This window comes from Diabrotica undecimpunctata, chromosome 7 (assembly GCF_040954645.1).
Source record: "Diabrotica undecimpunctata isolate CICGRU chromosome 7, icDiaUnde3, whole genome shotgun sequence".
NCBI lineage: Eukaryota > Metazoa > Arthropoda > Insecta > Coleoptera > Chrysomelidae > Diabrotica > Diabrotica undecimpunctata.
The window spans coordinates 61,678,236-61,701,847 of record NC_092809.1 but is presented as its reverse complement, the minus strand read 5'-3'; the positions used below and the strand labels follow the sequence as shown (position 1 = coordinate 61,701,847).

General features: G+C 32.1%; 2 protein-coding genes across 2 annotated transcripts in view; both read left to right on the top strand.

The window, feature by feature from the left end:
* Positions 1–22,932, top strand: part of Tsp (Thrombospondin) — a 103,622-nt gene extending 80,690 nt beyond the window's left edge. Inside the window, exons 8-15 of the mRNA XM_072537437.1 lie at positions 37–252; positions 6,945–7,199; positions 8,359–8,463; positions 11,746–12,092; positions 12,174–12,349; positions 18,709–19,024; positions 22,102–22,523; positions 22,668–22,932. Coding sequence (XP_072393538.1) covers positions 37–252; positions 6,945–7,199; positions 8,359–8,463; positions 11,746–12,092; positions 12,174–12,349; positions 18,709–19,024; positions 22,102–22,523; positions 22,668–22,774 — 1,944 coding nt within the window. The 3' untranslated portion in view covers positions 22,775–22,932. The remainder of the gene's footprint in view (positions 1–36; positions 253–6,944; positions 7,200–8,358; positions 8,464–11,745; positions 12,093–12,173; positions 12,350–18,708; positions 19,025–22,101; positions 22,524–22,667) is intronic.
* LOC140445425 (uncharacterized) lies at positions 514–2,390 on the top strand. Its single transcript, XM_072537439.1, has 2 exons — positions 514–714; positions 803–2,390. The coding sequence occupies exon 2, from the start codon at positions 941–943 to the stop codon at positions 2,108–2,110; it is 1,170 nt and encodes a 389-aa protein (XP_072393540.1). The 5' UTR covers positions 514–714; positions 803–940; the 3' UTR covers positions 2,111–2,390.
* Positions 22,933–23,612: the final 680 nt, after the last annotated feature.

Below are 23,612 nucleotides of genomic sequence, written 5' to 3'. Positions count from 1 at the left end.
TGTTTATTGGATATTTATTTATATTTTCATGTATAGTGTGACTTGGTCCAACCATGTGATCCCAGAGTCAGCTGCCACAATCTTCGTCCTGGATACAGATGCGACCCTTGCCCTCCGGGATTCCGTGCAGAAGAAGGTAGTCAAGGTGTTGGTATAGAGGAGGCAGCACAAAGAACACAGCGTTGCATAGACATTGATGAGTGCCAAACTGGACGAGCTTGTGTGCCACATTCTGAGTGCATCAACACAGAGGTATCTATGCTTATTTAGGATTTTGTATTAAAGCATTTAAAATTACATGCAAATAGACTAGTTCCTGATTTAGAAGAATTATTTTAAAAACGGATGTTTTCAAAATTGCAAAACAGCTATCACTACAGAACACCGTAAAAAATGCAGTGAGCGAAATTCCAAGCTAAGGTTCTATAATATATATATATATATATATATATATATATATATATATATATATATATATATATATATATATATATATATATATATATATATATATATATATATATATATATGTAAAAGTAAACCTATGTTTATTTTAAGTGAAACAGCAGGGCTTAGTTATTTTTAGTTATTTAAAGTTTTAGGTTGTATGACTGTTTAAGTTTTATTGACATTGACATATTGTAAATTGTATGGTACAATTGTCAAATTACTTAATGGCGTAAGAAATAGCATTGTTCTTGATTCTCTTTTTAGGTTTGTATATTTGTTAAGTTATTTTAGTTATGTTATTATTGTTAATAATTTATATTGTAGAATTTTAACGATAATAAACTCTTTTTAGACGAATTCAAACTGCTATCTCTTCACATGAATAAGGGTATGATATTACACTTATAAATCAAGAACTTAAGCTGATAAAAAAAATATAGTGATAACTATAAATTTCCAAGCCGTTATTTGGATAAAACGATATTTAAGAATGAATTTTACATCAATGAGAATTTGCATGGCTATAGAAGCAAACAGTAGTGATAGTAAGAAAAATGTATATAAATTTAAGTGGCTGCAGCCAACAGGGTCCCGTTTTTATTATGAAATCCCCTTTGAAAAACAACTTCAAATTGATCATTCTGAACTATTTCATCTGAAAAAAGTGAAGAATATATTAGCATCTATGAAAACAAGAGGATCCTTTAGAACATGTACTATAGCATTAGAAGACAATTTGAAGGAGATTTATTTTGATTCAGATGGTGATGTGGTTTATCAAAGTGAGTACTTACAACAGACCTTATTACCAGTGTATGAGAAGATAGAAACAGCTGAACAATTTCCATCATTTGCTGAGTTGCTCCAGAAATTTAATGACACAAATTTACCTAAAGTTGAAAAGAAAAATTTAAAAAAAATAAAAGATGATTTTGTACTTCGAAATTTTGATGGAAATAATGTTCCAATGAATTCATGGCTCAAGACCTTCGAATCAGAATGTTTGCGATGTGAGGTGGTTGCTGATGAAGACAAGATTTTGATTCTACGTTTGTTTCTTGATGGAATAGCAAAAGAATGGTTTGAATCAAAAATAATAACATTAGGCTTAGATAACAGTTTTGAGGTATGGAAAATTAATTTTTTAGATAGTTTTTGTGAAACAGGTTGGCATAATCATAGGCAAGCTTATTCTTTTAGGTATATAGGTGGTAGTATTGTTGATTATGCGTTTCGTAAAGAAAATTTATTGCTAAATATAAAGAATGATTTTCCCATTGATATACTAATTGATTTAATTGTAACAAATTTGCCAATTTATATACAAGATAATATTAATAGAGCTGACGTTACAACAATGGAAAAATTGGTAGGTGAATTACGAAAATTGGAAAGTTTAGTTATAAAAAAGAAGAATAAATTGGAGACAAAACCAAATTTTTATCAAAAATCTACTATAATACCAGAAGAACAGAAAACTACTTGTCAATATTGTGATAGAAAAGGATTCCCTGGGAGGTTTCATCTAGAGGCAATATGCCGTTTAAAGCAAAAAGATAAAAAGGTAACAAAAGAAAACAAATTAAATGATGTTAAATATACTAATAATATTGCTATACAGGAGACATTAAATGAAACAGTAACTGAACAAAAAAACTAGATTTGCTGCCATTGATCAAATTAAAAGTATTCCTAAATAATAAAGAATTATGTGGAGTTTATGACCCAGGCTCAAATGTTACTCTTCTGAATTCGAAGGTGGCAAGAAAGTTAGGATTAGATATTCAAGAAGATAGGAATATGTTTAAAACGATAAATGGCAGAACAAATTTTACAGGAAAACTAATTGCAAAACTGAAAATTAATAAAATTGAGAAAAATATTAATCTTTTTGTAATTAATGATGAATATTTTGAGTACGATATTCTACTCGGATTAGATTCTATTTTAAATTTTCAAATGAAACAAGATTTTGATTTAGAGATTTATCAAAGATTATACGGAAAAATTGAAGAAAAAATCGAAAAATTTAATTATAATATTAATATTACAGAATACTCCATAAACTTTAATGAGGGAATTCCCACAGAACTTTTTGAAGCAAAATTACAACATTTATTGCCATATCAGAAAAATAAAATAGAAATATTACTAAATAAATATGACAATATTTTTGCAAAACATAAATTTGACATTGGGCAGGTTCAAAATAATGAAGCTCAAATTAAACTTTTAGAACATAAATTTGTTGCAAAAAGACCCTATAGATGCTCGATAGAAGACCAAAAAGAGATAGAATTTTAAATAGGACAATTATTAAAAGCAAATTTAATAGAAGAATCATCTTCACCTTTTGCAGCACCTGTTACATTGGCTTTTAAAAAAGATGAAGGATCTAAAACAAGATTGTGCATTGACTTTCGTGAGTTAAACAAATTAATTATTCCTGAACCCCAACCTTTTCCTTTAATTGACGAGATTTTGACCAAAACAAGGAATGCTAGGTTCTTTACTACTTTAGATATAAATTCTGCTTTTTGGTGTATTCCAGTTCGGATAAAAGATAAATACAAGACAGCCTTCGTTACCCAAAGTGGTCATTGGCAATGGAAATGCTTACCTTTTGGGCTTAAAACATCTCCCGCAATATTTCAAAGAATTTTAAGTAATATTATCAGGAACCATAATTTAAATTCATTTTGTATAAACTACATAGATGACATTTTAATATTCTCATTATCATTTGAAGAACACTTAGACCATATAGAAAGACTTATGAAAGCAATTATTGAAGAGGGATTTAGGCTCAAACTTCTAAAATGTAATTTTGCAAGAGAAGAGGTTAAATATTTAGGACACATTGTGGGACACAATTCAGTTCGTCCGTTACATGATAATTTAATATCGATCAGAGATTTTCCAGCACCAGACACGAGAAAAAAAGTACGACAGTTTTTGGGAAAAGTAAATTTTTACCACAAATATATAAAAGATTCAGCTAGGTTATTAGAGCCACTACATAATTTACTTAGAAAAGATATCAAATTCCACTGGTCTTTAAGCTGCCAAACAGCTTTTGATAGGGCAAAGAATATCCTCTGTTCTGAACCTATACTAGCCATTTTTAACCCAAATGCTCCTACAACTATATATACAGATGCTAGTGTTCTAGGAATTGGTGCGGTTCTGAAACAAAAACAAAGAGATGGAGAAATGAAACCCGTAGCATACTTTTCAAAAAAAAATTGAACAAATATCAAAAAAATAAAAAGGCTATTTTTTTAGAATGCCTGGCAATTAAAGAAGCAATAAAATTTTGGCAATACTGGCTAATGGGAAGAAAATTTCTCGTTATTACTGATCATAAACCCCTTGAGGGAAGAGAACTTCGTACAAGACCAGATGAAGAATTAGGAGATATGACACATTTTCTTTCACAATTTGACTTCGACATTAAATATGAACCTGGAAAAGAAAATGTAGAAGCAGACTGCCTTTCTAGAAACCCAGTGTTGGAAAATATGAAAAATGCAGAAACATTCATAAGAACAGTAAACCTAGTCACATTAACTGAGATAAAACAAGACCAAAATAATAATCGACAAGTTATAGATACAATGAGAGGAACAATTTTGAACCAAGATATATTTTATAAATTAAGGAAGAATGAAAAAAGAATAATTTTATCCAAAGATTTTGGAAAAGAGTTAATAACAAAAGTTCACAAATTTTATGGTCATATTTGTGCTGGTAAAGTAACAAACAAAATTAGAAATTTTTACTACATTAAGAATATAGATTCACTAGCAAAGGATATCTGTCAAAAATGCGAGATCTGCTGTAAAAATAAAACAAGAATCGGTCCAAAATATGGTCTTCTGTCACAATTGGGTCCAGCAAAAGAACCTTTTCAGATAATGTCCTTAGATACAATAGGAGGATTTGGTGGCAATCGTTCGACAAAAAAATACCTCCACTTACTTGTAGATCACTTCACCAGATATGCGTTTGCAGTTACTTCTAAAAATCAGACCACAGATGATTTCATAAAATTAATCGCCAAAATTCAAGATAAACACCCCATAAAAACATTATTAACAGATCAGTATCCAGGAATTAATTCCAAAATATTTAGAAATCATATGAAACATTTAAATATTCAATTAATTTTTACAGCAGTAGACTGTCCATTCTCGAATGGATTAAATGAAAGACTTAATCAGACATTAGTTAACAGAATAAGATGCAAACAAAATGAAACTAGAATTCGAGCATGGACAAAAATAGCTGAAGAATGTATAGAGGAATACAATAAAACAGATCATTCTGTAACCGGATATAGCCCAGAATATTTGCTTTTTGGAAAAGCAGATCCGATTGTTCCCGAGGAACTGTGTGAGACAACAAATGTATCAAAAGATAAAGAAATAGCCTATAAAAATTCGGTACGACATCATGAATATAATAAAAAACTGTATGACAAAAATAGAAAATCCTATGAATTCAAAGAGGGAGATTGGGCATATGTAGAAAATAAATCAAAACTAAATAGAAAAAAACTTGACGAAGTAAGAGTAGGTCCATTTCAAATAAAAAAACAAATTTCAAATACATTATATGAAGTAGATATTGGATACAAAAAGAATGATATGAATTATTTCCATATTTCAAAATTGATGCCTTGTGATAAACCATATACTTAGATGGTTTATCATACCTTTTTGGTAGGGGGATGTAAAAGTAAACCTATGTTTATTTTAAGTGAAACAGCAGGGCTTAGTTATTTTTAGTTATTTAAAGTTTTAGGTTGTATGACTGTTTAAGTTTTATTGACATTGACATATTGTAAATTGTATGGTACAATTGTCAAATTACTTAATGGCGTAAGAAATAGCATTGTTCTTGATTCTCTTTTTAGGTTTGTATATTTGTTAAGTTATTTTAGTTATGTTATTATTGTTAATAATTTATATTGTAGAATTTTAACGATAATAAACTCTTTTTAGACGAATTCAAACTGCTATCTCTTCACATGAATAAGGGTATGATATTACACTTATATATATATATATATATATATATATATATATATATATCTGCATTAAACATTTCGAAACAACAACCCTGTCCTCATCAAATCTCAAACCCACCTGCTAGTTACGGTACGTTGATGACACCTTTGTCATTTGGCTCCGTGGTAAAGACACATTAGATCTCTTCCTCTCCCACCTGAATGGAATATATTCCAGTATTCAATTCACGTTGAAAGTTGAGTCTGAAGCGTCTTTGCCATTCCTTGATGTTCTGATTCAAAAACACTCGCCTCACAGTTTTTCCTATTCTGTGTACCGGAAACCCACCCATACAAACCGTTATCTCAATGCCCAGTCACATTATCACACAACTGAACACCAACATCGCCCAATTTAATTCAGTTATTAACACTCTTGTCTCCCGCTCCAAAAGACTTAACGACGACAATCACAGATCATCTCATTTTAAATTCTTAACGCTGTTCTTCCTGAGGACTTAGTAAGTTTCATATATATAATATGTATATATATATATATATATATATATATATATATATATATATATATATATATATATATATGCATGTGTGTCCTCGTTTCGCGCATCCTATCTTCCAACGCTTGCGATATTTCTAGTCACCTGCTGTATCTTCCATTACACCGTTTACTTCTTGTCTCTACTATAACATTCACTTTAGCCATCGTTGATAATTTAATCTGTCGACATGGCCATACCATTTTAACCTTTTAAGTTATATGTATAGTTTCTACGATATCAATGTCTGTTTCCACCCATCTACAGCCCAAGTCGGATCTTGGCCGTCTTTAGTAATCATCTCCAAAGATAATGAGCTACTTCTGTTATTTTCCATTAACGTGTTTTTAGGAGGTTGACTTGGGTCTTACAGTGTCATTGAGCTTTATTTTCATTTTGTCGTTGGCTTCGTTTAAATGTAAAAAATGGTAACGCTTGAAGTAAATGGTGATCACATCCACACTCTGCTCTTCGATGGACATTAACCTTATTAACCTTTATGCTGGAGTTTTCCTTGTATACATTAATTATTTAAAATTTATAAAGCTTATTTGGGATTTGTTGTTATATCATGATGTTGTGAGAAATCCCCTATACCATGGAAATTCTGCGTCTGGAATAAAAATAAAAATAAAAATATGGAGCAACCTTAGAATTGGTACGTGGAATGTTCGGGGATTGCTGGAAACCGGAAAGTTTGATATATTGGAAAGTTCAATTTAAGTTGTTTAGGGTTCTAATTAAAGAGTATACCTACTGATGGATCTAATGTTTACACTTTATAATATTTTTGAGACATTCCTGCAAACACTACACTGCAGTATGCATTTAGTCATATCTGAATGGATTAAGCAATGCAAAGTCATTAGTTATTTTTTAATTATTCATAATTAGTTTACAGACACTAAAGTCGTTTTATTTTTCAGGGTTCCTATCATTGTGGAGCCTGTGAATACGGATTTGTAGGCAACCAGTCCATCGGATGTCACGAGGGGCGCGGCTTTTGTCCCGGAGGTAATCGTTGTGATGATAACGCTGAATGTCTTAATCTCGGTTGGGGTCAATTTGGTTGTAGATGTAACCGCGGATTCTCAGGAAATGGTATCTATTGTGCCCGTGACACCGATTTGGATAGATGGCCTGACATCGATTTGCCCTGTGATGACAAATATTGCAGAAAAGTAAGTTTTTTTGTTAACTTAAATTAATATTTTTTATTATATTTATCTTTTTTCTGTGTACTTTTATTTATATGCCTTTCTAATTATATATCTCCATATGTTTCTATATTGGGTGATGCTAATATTAATCCCCTTAACAGACTTGTTTTCCTTCTTTTTCTTCTTGTAGTGCCTATCAGTTTCGGATGTTGGCGACCACCATGACAATCGGTATTTTACACACTGCTGCTCTCAAAAGATATGTAGTTTTGTGCTGAACCCCGTACTTTGTCAGATAACCACCCCTTACTCACGTAGGTTTGCGTTACACAAATACTCGTGTGGGATTCAAAAATGTTTCACTTGAAAATTTTATTATATATTAAGACTTAGCTATTTTCACAAAAGTCGTCAATCTTAGAAAATTAAGGGAACAGACAAATAAAATTAACTCAACAAACATACGCAAAAAAAAACAAAATAGTCTTGTATTAGTACTTATATTTTGACAAAATAAAATACAGTACTAGACTTATTCTTCTAACGAACTGCCAACTAGTACTGGAACCAAAACGCCAGAATTAAGGTCGAAGGCCCTAGACTAGACGTAATCTTCTAACTTACTGCCAACTTGTACTGGATCCAAAACGCCAGAATTAAGGTCGAAGGTCCTACACTAGACTTATTCTGCTAACTAACTGCCAACTTCTACTGAAACCAAAACTAAGGATGAAAGGTCCTTCACCCGTAGAGGTAAACATTCGAAGAGAAGTTAGATACTGATGTGTTTTATCACCCCTGCTGTTTAATCCATATTCCGAGTTCTTATTTAAAGAGTCACTACAGTATTGCAAGTGCTGAGTCAAGGTAAATGGCGTACGGTGTTGGTTACGGACTCCGTCTTGGATCTAAAATGACTCATGGACAGGACCAACTCGGTCTGCCAGCCATTCGGTATGAAATGAAACATTAAGAATACCACAGTGATGTCAATCTAAAAAAAAATCGAAATATACCTCAACTCTGCACTGTTCTTAGCCTATCCTATCTCTCTGATGAAACTTTCTTTTCTCTTTATGCACAGATGACCAGCCACTTATCGCTTGTCGTACTGTACACAAGATGCACTGTTAAGCGGTTAGAACGAATTTATTAACTAAAATTGTGTATTAAATTTTAGGATAACTGCATAATTACTCCAAACTCTGGACAAGAGGATACTGATGGTGATGGAATAGGTGATGCCTGTGATAAGGATCCCGATAACGATGGTGTTATAAATGGCGTAAGTATAAACCTTTTATATTAATTTAATTAAAACCTGTATTTTGATTTTAATTTTTTTTTTAATTATAGAAATGGATTTCTGGAGCGGAAGTTGAAATGTCAAAAACAAATATAAAATTTAATTTTCATTACAACCAATTTTGGCAAGGTTTTAGTATGCTTGAAAAATACTTAAAGCTTTTTGCACTAAATATTATAGCACCTTGATTAATTACGGGAAGTCTTTTGACTTTGGGTGTAATATTAATATGACAAGTTAAAGTCAAATTTTACTACTTCACAGTAATTAATTGTTTCGCAAAATTGCTAAAAATATAGGTTACTGTAATTGTAAGGTAGAATCAATGACGTATAATATATATTTATTAAATGTCATTAGGTACGATAAACATACATTTACTATAAAAATAAAATGACGTTTAATAAAAATTAACGCTTTACCAATATAAAATAAATTTAAAACTAAATAATATTAAATAAAATTAAATAAAGGTAAATAGAATTAAATAAAATTAAATCAAGTTGAAAGAATTACTTAAAATTAAACAACAATTAAATAAAATTAAGTAAAATTAAATAAAATTAAGTAAAACTATACCTGTAAAAACGCTGCTATCCCGTTTCTGCTTCATTTCCCATGTAAAATCCCATAAGAAAATGCTAAGATTCATTCTGCTCATTTTTGAACGTTTTGTGGTGGGTGTAGAATATTTCGTCGGATCGTGACGTATGATATCATTATAAAGGAGAAGGGGTAGTGAATATGTTGAGACCGAAAAAACACCCATTGCGGCATTGCTAAGAGGTCTGATTGGAGCGTGTGATACGTTAAATGAAAGGGAAGGATATAAAGAATATATTAAGGTAAAACAAACAAACAAGGCGACTACCAAAAGGGTACTACATAGTATCTTCATTATTAGTGAATGTATAGATACATATACGAGATATAGAGCATTATGGATAAAAAGAGTTTAACTAAAAGACAAACTTTGATTTATTTACCTAAAGAAGTCCTATGGCTGAGTACAAAATAAACAACTGAACGAATCCTAACATGCGACATAGCAAATAAAAGGGGAAGAAATAACGAATATATTAGGTAAGAAAAACAAAAAAGGCGACTACCAAAAGGGTACTACACAGTATCTTCATTAATAATGAATGTATAGCGACATACAATATATAATAGGGCACTATGAATACAAATAGGTTTACTATAAGACAAATTTTGATTTATTGACTTAAAGAAGGCCTCTGGCTGTATACAAAATAAACAACTGATCGAGTCCTAACATGCGATATATCAAATGAAAGGGGCGGATATAAAGAATACGTTTAGATAAAAAAACAAACAAGGCAACTATCAAAAGGGCACTACACAATATCTTCTTTAATAATGAACGTATAGTAACATATGAGTTACCATAGGGGACTATGGATAAAAATAGATTTACCATAAGACAAATATTGATTTATTGGCTTACAGAAGGTTTCAGGCACAGGTACACAATAAACAACTGAGCTTCTTACTGCTGCTCTCCTAACAGCCGGAATATTTTTATGATAATCGTTTTTCGACTGTTTTTATATCTATCCTGATATTTACTTAGATTACATAGTATTTACTTTCAATCTCATTTGTTTACTATGGTCTGTTATAGCTGATAAAAGTAACTGTATAATATCTATATACGTTGCTAGCAAAACACTTAGCTCTTAGCTAGGAATATTTAAGATCAGGTGCTAGTAACATATCGTCAGGAATTTAAGAAGACCTCAAAAACATTTTAAAAATTAACAGAGACAGATTCTAGATAAAGTATTTTACATACAAGTTTTAGAAAATTTAAGCAACATTTTAATTAAAAAAAATTACAGGACTGGAAATAAGATTTGTAGGTAAATTAACAGAATACAAAATATATGCATGGAAGAATAAACTCAAATTATCTTCACTAGCAGAAATGCTGAAGGAAGGCGGAGAAGAAGCCATCACATATCTAAAAATACTATTTAATAAATGTCTATTCGAAGGCAACATACCCGAACAATGGAATACTGCTAAAACAATACTAATACACAAAAAGGGAGACACCACAGACCTGACAGATGCTAGGTATCTCACTCAAAGACCATAAAACCAATGAAGACATTCGTAATAGAACAAAAGTAAAAGATGCTGTCGAACAGGCAGCTAAACTGAAATGGAAATGGGCTGGACATAACGAACGTCTTAAGGATGGCCGATAGAATAAAGAAATCGGGAATTGGCGGCCTTATTAAGCCAAAAGACCATGAGGAAGACCGCAAATGCGCTGGAGCGACGATATTAAAAGAACTGCAGGAACAATGTGGAAACGTCTCACAAACAGCAGAGATGAATGGCGAGAATTAGGAGAGGCTATATTCGGCAATCCGAATAGAGAGAAGGGTTTAAAAAAAATCTTCAGTCAAAATTAATCAGTGTGACTTTAAAGAAGTAGAAAAATTTAAAGACCTTGGTCCCAAAGAAGATACAAGAAAATTTGCCACGCCTACCCCCGGATTTCTTGCTAAAACTTCCTCTTACGGAGGAAAGGGAAAACATCGATTTACAAAGAATGTGTATGATGTAGGAAAAAAATGTTTTAAACAAAAATGTAGCTGAGACAGTTTTGAACAAAAATGTTAATTAGCACTTTTTGCGCAGAATGAACCGTTCTCTCAGCAACAACGCTTGAAGCGATCGGCGATTTTAAATGTCAGTTATGCGCGCGAAATAAACTTTTTAAATAAAATTTGTATCAACTTGATGGTAAACATTTGATATCTTTTGATAAGAGTGACCTATCCACAAAAATTAAAATGCAGAGGTTAAAATGCATTAGAGTTCAAGGAGAATACTATAATAATTCGCTGATGATATCGTTGTAGCGGGTAGAATTGTGAGGGTCGTAGTGCAGTGTGTTACAAAGTTTACGAATGCAGCAAGTCAACTAAGACTTTTTGTCTTCTTGTTCTTGTTATTGGACATGATCCTGTTTATTTTATCATCCCAGCTCTTATGATGTTGATGTCCTAGCTGTCACACCAGTTTTTCGGAGGACTTTCGATTTCTTTTTTACTACGTTTATATTTTTTTGTCGACATGGTCTTTCCATTTGCAGAGAAGCCAAATATATTTTTAAAATCGAGAAATAACCAGAATGATGAAGATTCGTTTTTGTCTATAGAGAAAAAAGAAAAAAAAAGATTTTATGTAAACATATTTGTCTTTATAATTGGACCTTTTTTTTAGGACAACTGCCCTCTTATCGCCAATCCCGACCAAGCCGATTCTGATTACGATGGAGGAGATAAAGTAGGTGACCTTTGTGATAATTGTCCATATGTTAAGAATCCCGACCAAAGTGATGTCGATGGAGATGGTAAAGGTGACGCTTGTGACGAGGACATAGACGACGATACTGTTATAAACGACCGAGACAACTGCAAGACAATACCAAATACAGATCAGGCTGACAGGGATGGTGACGGCATAGGAGATGTTTGTGATAACTGCCCTAGTGCATACAATCCTGGTCAAGAAGATAAAGATGAAAATAATGTTGGTGATGTATGTGATTCTCCAATAGATACTGATAAGTAAGTAACGTATAATATTATTAGTCATAGATCTAAATGACCTGTATAGCTTTATAAATAAAAAAAATATATTGTTTGTAGGGATGGTGTTCCAGACAATCATGACAATTGCAGACTTATACCAAATCCAAATCAACTTGACACCGATAGAGATGGACGAGGAGACGCTTGCGATACGGATATCGATGATGATGGTATTCCAAATAATCGTGACAACTGTATATTTGTCTACAATCCCGATCAATTGGACTCAAATGGTAAAGCATTTTTGTATCCGTTTTCCATTAATAAAGTATTTTCTTACATTATTCAACATAACTATATAGCATTTTTGTATTTTGTTAGCCGACCTGCTATTTATTTATTATTCGTCAAAATCTACGTATGCTCGTCTTCGAGAATATGTCTTTTTTCTCTTAGTAGATATGTATCTACTTCTTCCATCTACTTCTACCATCTTCCATCTCTGACTCTGGGCACATGTCTTTTAATTGTGTCCGTAACACAAATTTTTCTCCTGACCATTTTATTTGGATATCTCTGATGGATATATTTAACATTGACCTCTCCATTGCTCTCTGTGCCACTTTTATCTCATTGATTACTTTTCTGGTAAAAGTCAATGTTTCTGCCCCATACGTTAGAACTGGGAGTATACATTGATCAAAGACCATCTTTTTCAAGTATATGGGAATATCTGCTCCTCTGAAGACTTCCGTAAGCCGCCCTTGTTAGTTTTATTCTTCTGTTTAGCTCTGTTGTTTGATTGTCTCTTCCTAATTTAATTTCGTGGCCTAGGTACTTATAGGTGTCTTCTTCTTTAAGTTCCATCTTCTATCGAAGATTGGAAATCATCATGGCTATGCGGACCCAGTTGACTGAAGCTCTACATTACTAAGCACTACTGCATTCAAAGCATTCGCTCAATTTCTTAAGTCACAATATTCTTTGTCTTCCCTTATTTCGCTTTCCTCGAATTTTGCCTTGCATAATAAGTTGCAATAATGAGTATTTTTGCCCTATCATCACATGTCCTAAGTACTCTAGTTTTCTTCTTTTCATATCGACTTTAAATTTTCTTTTTCTTGATTTATAGGTAAACATTTGTTTAATTTGCGTTCCATTAGTTAAAATATGTTTGGCTAGTACAAGGTTTGTCATGTATTGTGTTTTGGAAAATATAATTTTAACGCTGACCAACTACAACTCGTGTACAAGACCTCTGAAAGTATTGAAGAAGTTGGCAGGGATAATCTACTCAGTCTGCAATAAGTAGCATGTTGTTTGCAAACCTACCTTAAGCTGTTCAGGAACTCCCCATTTATCTTGACTCTATTATTTTCCCAATTATTGTTTTTTATAGCACTCTGTAATAAAGCGGTGAATAGTTTAGGAGAATAACCAAAAAGATGGATCACTAAAGCCATCAACAATACTAATCATAAGGAAAAAACAGCTAGGAAAAACATTGGATGCCTGAAGAGACTCTCAATCTTGTAGAAAAAAGACGAAAACGGCACATCAATTTCAAAACAGAAAGAAATAGATATATGCATCATAAATACAACTATAAAACACTTGTGCAGGAGTTACAAAAATAATTATATTAAAAACATAATGTGTTTAACTAGAGGAACATGCTGACCGCCAAGAATCTAGAGAACTTTTCTCAAAAGTCAAGTATCTAGCGAGAGAATTCAAACCGCAGACACAGATCATCAAAGATAATAGTGGAAATATCATAACAAACCAAGACGGTATCGCAGAGGTGTGGAAACAATATTGCGAAATATTATTCTCTAACAACGACCCAGAAAATAATACAGAGAAAAGGAGTTATGAAAAAGAACCTCAAATATTGAAATCAGAAATTGAGGCGGCAATTAAAAAGCTAAAATTCAGAAAAGCAGAAGGAGAAGATGGAATAACGTCTGAAACACTCAAAGAAATGGGAGAATTAGGGATGGAAGTAATGCTTAGAATTTGCAAGGAGATCTGGAATACCGGAAAGTGGCCAAATGACTCAGTTAATCTCACGTTTATTCCCATATATATATAAAAAAGGTTCGCCGACAAATTGCAGTAATTATCGTACAGTAGCATTGATATCACATGCGAGCAAAGTACTTCTAACCATCATCAATGAAAGACTAAAATCAATTCTCTTACCACTCACACTCACCACCATCAAATACCACAAAAAAATCTCTTACCAGTGCGGATTCATCCCAGGTAGAGGAACAAGAGAACATATTCTTAATATTCGTCAAATTATCGAAAAATCTCAAGAGTTTAACATAGAAACATATTCATGCTTTGTTGACTATTCCAAGGCTTTCGATATCGTAAAATGGGATAAAATGTGGCGTATAATTAGAGGAATGGCAAGGTGGAGTAACGATAGGAGGAAGAAAAATCAAAAACCTACGTTATGCTGATGACACTATTATATTGGCGTCATCACCAGAAGAACTGAAACAAATTATAAATAGGCTAGGCACGGTGAGTACAGAATATGGTTTGAAAATAAATATGCAAAAAACCAAAGTGATGATCATCTATGGAATCAGAAACAAATAAGAAGAGATAATAAACATGGCAGGTAACGAAGTGGTGAGGCAATTGAATTACTTAGGCAGATCACCATCACAATTGCCAAACTCACAAAAATGTGGAAGAACAGTGACATATTTCGCCACCTATGCTTCAGAAACTTGGATAATAAAAAAAAGTCGATCCAAAGCGTATAATGGCATTTGAAATGTGGGTCTACCCTAGAATGTAGAAAATATACTGAGATATTTTGGACACATAACTAGAAGAAGAGTAGGTATGGAGCGAATGATAGTTGAAGGTAACGTAGCGGATAAAAGATCCAGAGGAAGATCTCCAGTACGATGGTCGGACCAAATAAAGGACATGACTGGTTACTCCTTCTCCATCCTACTCCATCCATCCTTCTCCAGCAAAATAACAAGCACAGGAAAGAGATCATTGGACAGAAATAGTCAAACAAATTACATAACGCCACTACATGCTTACGAAGGAGAAAAGATAGAGAATTAGGTTAGGAGAGATTTTGTCTTCTTGCCTAATACTCTTCTCCAAGGGAAATGTGTTTGTGTCGCCATAGATTCTCATTGTAGCTATTGCTCTATTTAACCTCTTAAACACTAGTTTATTTACCAACAGATAAATGTATGTTACTACCGTTTACAAACAGTCAAACTGCTTGGTTGGTTGCAAAGTGAAAGGTATAAAGAAGATTATTACTATTTAAATTTGAAAAACCAATAGAAGTTCAGCATCAATGGAATAAAAAAGATCCCTGGAACGGAAGTAATGTAAAGTAATAATAGCTGTGTCAAAATGGAAAAATACGTGAAATATGGAGGAAATACATGGAAGAATTATTTGAAGAAGATCAACAGACATGAACATATATTCTTGGACGTTCAGGACCAGAAATAACTGTCAACGAGGTACCACAGGCAATACAACGACCAAGAATAATAAAGCACTAAGGCCAGATGACATACCGGCTGAAATAATGAAACTATTTGAGGATGACTAACTCAAACTCTTAACAAGTCTCGTTTCTTCTTTCTTGGCTCCTTTAAGTAAGTCTTGGCCGATTTTACTATTCTCCCCTACTCTTGTCGCTTTTGTGCAGAAATCTCTCATTGTTTTACCCACATCTTACGTATATCACTCGTCACTTCATCTTTTTACCTTTTTCTTGGGGCCTTTGCCAGAAGGTTTTATTTAGTAGTTTTTCATAATTAAATCTCAGTACATATTCTGCCTATCTTAGAGTTCCTGGTTATATCTTCGTCGCCACTCTCCTGTTATCCAGTCTCTACAAGAATATCCTTCGGGGGTCTTCCGTTATAAGACTAACAATTTTGTTGTTTCACCCTGGTTAAGTGTCTACGTCTCACTTCCATACGTTATTATGGGGCGAATGAAAGTTTTATATACCTTTGTTTTAGCTGTCTTTGAAAACAATTTTGATTTAAGTAGCGTCGCTAAGGAATAATACTCTCTATTTTCTGCCATGATTATAGCTGCTACATCTTTTTCATAACTATTTTCGGGTGTTGTCATACCTCCCAAGTACTTGAATTCTTTGACAACTTTGAAATTGTATTCATTTATTGAAATGTTTTGTCTAATTCTTTAGTCTTGGATTTTTCGTATATATATATATATATATATATATATATATATATATATATATATATATATATATATATATATATATATATATATTGTGACAATTGGGGTTTATAGAAAATAATTTATAAGTTATATACTACATAATATTAGATATAAAAAAGTATTTGATTATTTTAAATAAGTTATATACTAGAGAAATTTATAAAAATATATTTATGTGAGGGCATTTTAAGAAATTAGCATATAATAATTGTAAAAAGTTGTATTTTAGTAATTATAATGTGGTAGATATATTTAAGTGAGCCATGTGACTAGGCAACCAACTATACAAACTCTGTCTCCAAGTGACATTTTAGGAAATTTTTAGGAATATAAAGTGGGGTTATAATAATATATTGTTTGAAATGTGTATTTTATTAAATTAGAATGTTAAGTTACTAATTTAATTATATATTCTGATCTGAAAAGCCTAAATGTCAACAAAATTATCAATGGAACATTAACGAATTCTCCAGAGTGCAGAGTGTGACCATTGTTTACGGTCGAACATTCTGGAATAATGATTATGTCGGTGGATGGAACAGATATTTTTTCGAGAACATCCATATCGAAGAAATAGAACGAGATCGAACATGGTTTCTTACCAGATGATTCTGGAATATCCAAAAAGATATAAATACCCGTGATTTGGATTCAAGAGAGCAGTTTTTAGTCAGAAGTCAGGCCAGTTTATTATGAAAGTTAGTAGACACATTTAGTTAGTAAATTGTTCAGAATTTTCAAGAAGTCAGTCAGAAAAGTTTAGTAAGAAATATGAAAGTTAGTTGGAGATAGTCCAATTGTTTAATATTGTGAGTTAAATGAAGATTAAAAATTATGCATATAATTTAATGCACATTTATAATTATACACAAATAATTATTGAAGATTATAAAAGTATATTAGAAGAATATTGGATGGACATTGGAAGGAATTAAAATTATATTATGATTGGAGATTAGTATAAATCAACTTATAATAATTGGATATTGGTATATTGAAAAGAAGAATAAATATAAATGGTGTTTGCTGGTTTGCTTGGTGGTGTATAAATGCTGGTGAAGAAAAATATATCTTAAATTGGTAGAAGCTGATAATTGGAAAAAGTAATTTCACCAAAAACAAGGATAACCGAAGTACGAAGACATTCAGTGGTGATTAGAATCTATATAGTGGAAAACAGTTCATTTAGGCATTCAGTGAAAGAAAGGTACAAAATTTTGTTAATATAATTTAGTTAGTGTTATAACAATTTCAATTTTGAAGATAGTTTGTTTAAATTTAACATTGTCTATAGAATTTAATTAGTTTTATAAGAACATCAATTTAAAGATAGTTTATTTTAAATTTACATTGGCTAGGTTAGATATATATGTGTGTTTCATAATAGTTATAATAAAGATAATTTAAAAAAGTACTTACAAGCTAATTCTTTGAGAACCGCGATAAAAACCCTATATTATTAAAATACTCATTGCTCATCATTCAAACAAAAAACACATCATAACAATATATATATATATATATATATATATATATATATATATATATATATATATATATACATATACTTGGTCTTATCTTCAAGCCCTATTTTTTTGACCCGCTTTCAAAAATGGTAAAACAAATCCTACAAGTCTGGCTAGTACAAATTCTTTTTGGTGTGATTCGTTCTCCAGAAACAGAAAACTGGTGGAAAAGATTATTATTGTTCAGTTTGGGTCTAGAAACGGGCTTGGAAGGTAAGAAACCCATGAGAAAAAATTTTTTATATAAGTTTAGATACAAAGAGTTTAGGATGTAAATTACAATATCTACGTATGCTTTATTGATTTCGAGAAAGCATTTGATAAAGTATACAATCCCAAACTGATTAAAATATTAAAGGAATCTTGTATTGACGGCAAAGATTTACGCCTAATCAAAATTTTGCACGTACAACAAAAGCCTTTATCCTAGTAGACTAGATACAGATTGATTGTACGGCACTGTTGTACATTTACGTCAGTATTTATTTTTGTGCATTTTTGTTTCAAGTCCCCTTTTTACTTCTGTTTTGTTCTTGTGAATCTTTTGTGCTAAGCTTAAATTTTTGTGCTAAAATAAATGAAATATTTTTCTTCCTGTAGGACTGTATATTGTGACTATTCTTTTTTATTCTTCTTTTTGTTATATTAATTTTCTTAATTTTATTTTGTTTTGCTCCTTTTTGTTTGTTGTGATTATTAACTTTGAAGAGTCTGCATATTGTATACTTTTCACCATCTTGTTTTTGTTTTCGTTTTGTTATTTTTTATGTTATTTTTTGTTATTTTTTGTTATTTTTATCGATATTTAAATATCGATATTGCATGTTTTATTTTATCTGATTTACAAGATGTTTCAATTACCTTTTTAGGAAACGGGTATGGCGACAAATGTGATAACGACACCGATGATGATCACGTAATTAATGAACTTGATGTATGTCCCACCAACTCATTAATTTACCAAACCGACTTCAGTAAATACCAAACCATAGTCCTTGATCCATACGGCGAAACTCAAATCGATCCCATTTGGGAAATTTACAACCACGGTGCAGAAATTGTCCAGACTGTTAACAGTGATCCCGGTTTGGCTGTTGGTCATGACAAATTTACTGGAGTAGATTTTGAAGGAACATTCTTTGTGGACTCAGACGAAGATGATGATTATGTTGGTTTTATTTTCAGGTGAGTTTTAAGCGTTATAATTCTCAAAATGGAATTATATCTGATTTTTTTCTCCTTATGAACTTTATGTTGATTATGTGGGCTTTTTAGTAGGCTACAAAGCGGACGTAAAGGTCTTGCTTTATATTTAAGCATCTTTGAATAAGAACATTAAAAGCAAATAGTAGGGGACCAGGGCAAAAAGACCACCTAATACGTTTTTACTTGTATCTGTCAATAAGTAATGAAAACACCACCCTAACCATAGTTTTGAATAATATTTTTTATTATATTGCTCAACAAAAAATTTAAATATAGTAACAGGTTTAAAAAAAACTACAACTTAAAGTGCAAATGTAGTCCGGTCCTGTATACCCCAGTATGCGGGCAAATGGGATCATCAGTAATTAGTATTTGCACAATGCGTATAGAAACATATCTTTTTCTTCTTTCACACCAGCACATGCCTTATGTGCTCAGTTATTGCATTGCTGACACTTTATCCAGCCCTCTTGCTTCTTGCTCCGACTATAAGGTTCATTGCAATAGATACATTCTGAATCTTAATCTTCACTACTGTCACTGCTATTCTTTACTGGTTGATTTTCTTTTTCACAAGCTTTAAAATTTAAAGCGGTTTCTGCAATTCTTTGCGTGGTTTTGGTTTTGTTATCTTACCTCTAATTTTTCTATTGTTTTTTTGTTTCTCAAGATCATCTTTATTTGGAGTTCTTGTCAAAATCTTCTATAGGTATCTCCTTTTTAATATTGGTTTTGTGTTATTTCTTATGTTGGCTTGTTTTGGAGACAGCAGTTGAAGTATGTCTGTGAAAAAACTAGCATTGATATCTGCATCAACCATTAAGGTGTCAGGTTGAGAAGAATAATGGTCAGATCTGTCGGTTGAAGTTGCAGATTGCTGATTTGGAGCAACAGATCTACTTCGGGCGAATTATTTCAGATTGGTGATGCTGACGTGGGCAAATTCCAAGAGATGCAAGTTTGGGAAGAAGTATAAAATATTATTGAAGGCAGAAAGTCAGTCCCGTCAAAAATATATCTCTGTTATAGGTCTGTTATACCTCTGTTAAAATATGCCACTTTTTTTATATCCTTTTTTGCAGCATAATTCACCGTTTCGTATATGAATATTTTTTCTCCAGGATGGAAAGTCAGGTAATATTTACATTCACGTGAATACTGCTTTTTTAGTGGCCCAAAAAAGCTAGGATCCAAAGGCTGCATTTGATGACTGCAGTGTGGAGGTAATGTTAAAAGAGTTATGTCATTTTCTCTAGCTTTTACAACATCTTCTAGCTGCCTGTAACTAATATGGCTATCCAAGATTAGAAGAACTTTATATTCCTAAATAGGTTTTGCAAATTTAATAAAATGATCGAGATATATGAGAAAATGGTCTTTGTCTATCCAACCAGACTCATTTGTGTAGCCTACAACACCAGCAAGTGCTCATTTCATTAGAAGAGGTGGCATTGGTTTACGAGTTAATAAAAAAAGGCGAAATGTAATTTTCTGAAGCTGATACCGAGTTAAATTGTAACCTCTTTTAGTACTTACAATTCGACCGACTTGTTTCTGACCTTTCTTAGATAATATGTTATTAGGTTTCTGTACTGTACTGATTCACGATTCGTCAAAATTATATATATTATCAGCTGTAAATCTTAATGTGTCCATCACTTCACTTAAAAGATCATAGAAATGGTTAACACCATTTCTATTAAAACCAATCGCTGTGTTGAGCTTCATGCTTTTGTACTGAAAGCTGAGGGTGACGTTTTAACTGTCCGGCTAGCAACAATTCTCCTGTTGGCATCAAAACAGTAGTATATTAAGTTTTTTAGATAAGTCAAAAGCAATTCTAAGGACATCAAGCGGTGTAAGTCCATAAAATCTATTTTGCTTATCGAAAAGATGTTTTAATAAAATTTACTAATCTTCTTTTCTTCACTTAAAACAGTTTTTGTAATCTTGAATTTTTCAGCTCTCAAATTCATGCCAATCTGAAGAGCGATGATAGCCTCATTTGTTGCGGATATGTAGATATGTTTCATTTGGGCGAAGCCTTTATAATATACAGTACACTAAGCAATTTTGATAAATGTGCAGAGGCATATAAGCCCATTGTCCCATTTCATGTAAAAAACATAATCAAGCATAACCTTAAACTAATCATTGCATTACTAATAGTAACAGTTAACAGTAATGCATTGATTAGTGATCAGTGTAGTAGTATCTGGGGGCTCGGAAGCCCTTAAGAAGACATCGAAGAGGATGTCGAAAGCTCGGCGCAATGATAATCGACGTGATTCAACCCGGAAGACTGTTGAGTTTAATATTAATTTCTGTAATAGTATTAATTTTAGCTCTAGATTTATATATATATATATATATATATATATATATATATATATATATATATATATATATATATATATATATATATATATATATATATATATATATATATATATATATATATATATATATATATATATATATAATGTTCGGATAAGTTTCCGCGGTCAGATAAATGAAAATTACTGAGTTCTCGGGAAGAACCGCGTTGAGAATTTAAAACTCGACGTTTCGGCACCTATTTTGGAGCCATTATCAAGAGGGATACGGTTCGGTTCGAGTTCGGGGTCTCAATCTGCCTACTCCCCTCACTCGAGACGTACCAGTATCGTGTTCTATATTGCAAGAACTGTCTCTCGGCACTGAGGTCTCAATCTGCCTACTTCCCAGTGTCGAGTGACGGGGTCGAGGTCACTCGACACTGGGAAGTAGGCAGATTGAGACCTCAGTGCCGAGAGACAGTTCTTGCAATATAGAACACGATACTGGTACGTCTCGAGTGAGGGGAGTAGGCAGATTGAGACCCCGAACTCGAACCGAACCGTATCCCTCTTGATAATGGCTCCAAAATGGGTGCCGAAACGTCGAGTTTTAAATTCTCAACGCGGTTCTTCCCGAGAACTCAGTAATTTTCATATATATATATATATATATATATATATATATATATATATATATAAAGCTGTTTTTCAAATATTATTGTACTATTAAAATTTTAGCTATCAAAGCAACAGAAAGTTCTACGCCGTTATGTGGAAGAAACACGCTCAGGTCTATTGGGAAGCGGAACCGTTCAGAGCGTTCGCTGAACCAGGAATCCAAATTAAAGTAATCGACTCTGAAACTGGACCCGGAGAAGTACTTAGAAATTCTCTATGGCACACAGGAGATACTCCTAATCAAGTAAGACTCCTTTGGAAAGATCCCAAAAATGTAGGATGGAAAGAGAAGACTTCGTACAGATGGTTCTTAATCCACAGGCCAGCTATTGGACTCATTAGGTTGAAGATATTTGACGGAGAGAGTATGGTAGCTGATTCTGGAAATCTTTTCGATACAACGCATAAGGGAGGAAGATTGGGAGTTCTTTGTTTCTCACAACAAATGATCATATGGTCGGATTTGGCATACAGATGTAATGGTAAGTATTCATAAAACTAAATGTTTAGAAAAAAATGTATTATAAAATTATAAAATGAGTGGTTAATAATGACTTATATGTGAAGAAAAAATACTACATGCTCCAAAAATACTCCAAATTGATAGGTATTTAATTTTTTTTTAGAAAATCTCAGAGAAGAAATTTGGAGAGACCTGTCACCAAGGTTCCAAAAGAAAGTAAAAATTGACAACATTGGATCTTATAATGTAAAATCACCAGATGTTCAATAGTAAATATAAGTTAAATATTGTTTTGTTAATGTTGGGTATTATGCTAATTAACCAATGAGTTCAATTAACACGTAATGAAACTTTGTTATGATTTATATTGTAAATAATTTTTTTAATACGATGCAAAACTTTGTTTATTAAATTGCAAAAATTCCAAAGTAGTTTTATTTTTTAATTATAAGACTATTAGGTAAAGTAGTTTAAAAATTAAACTACTTTTCAATAACTGCCTTTACAACGTCAATATTCCAAGAGACTGGAACAAAGCTGCTATGATTATATTACATAAAGCAGGAGACAAAGCAAATTTAGAGAATTACAGACCGATTAGCCTCTCAGCCATACATATCAGTTATTTACAAGAATAATAGTTAAAATAATGAAAAAAAAATTAGAGACTTATCAACCAAAAAAGTTACGGAACTAATGACAATCTACAAAGCGTAAAAACCCTCATAGAGAAAGTAGTGGAGACAATAAACCTCTAGTGCTAATATTTGTCGATTATTACACGACCTTTGTTACAGTTGAGCTAGAGTGTAGGTATACAAAATTATTATACAATTTATACCTATTGTCAAATTGCATACTAATAGAAATCGAAAGGAGACCCAATGTAACCTAAACTTTTTAATACTGTACTGAAACATGCTTTTAAGAATTTGAATTGGCTGACAAATGAAATAAAATTGGGTAGAGAATATCTATACAACTTACGTTTCGCCGATAATATTGCTGAGGATTTAGGAATGGCAAGAGAGATGGTACAGGAACTCGTTGTGCTACAGAAAATGTAGGTTTAAATGCAAACATCTCGAAAACAAAAATAATGACAAAT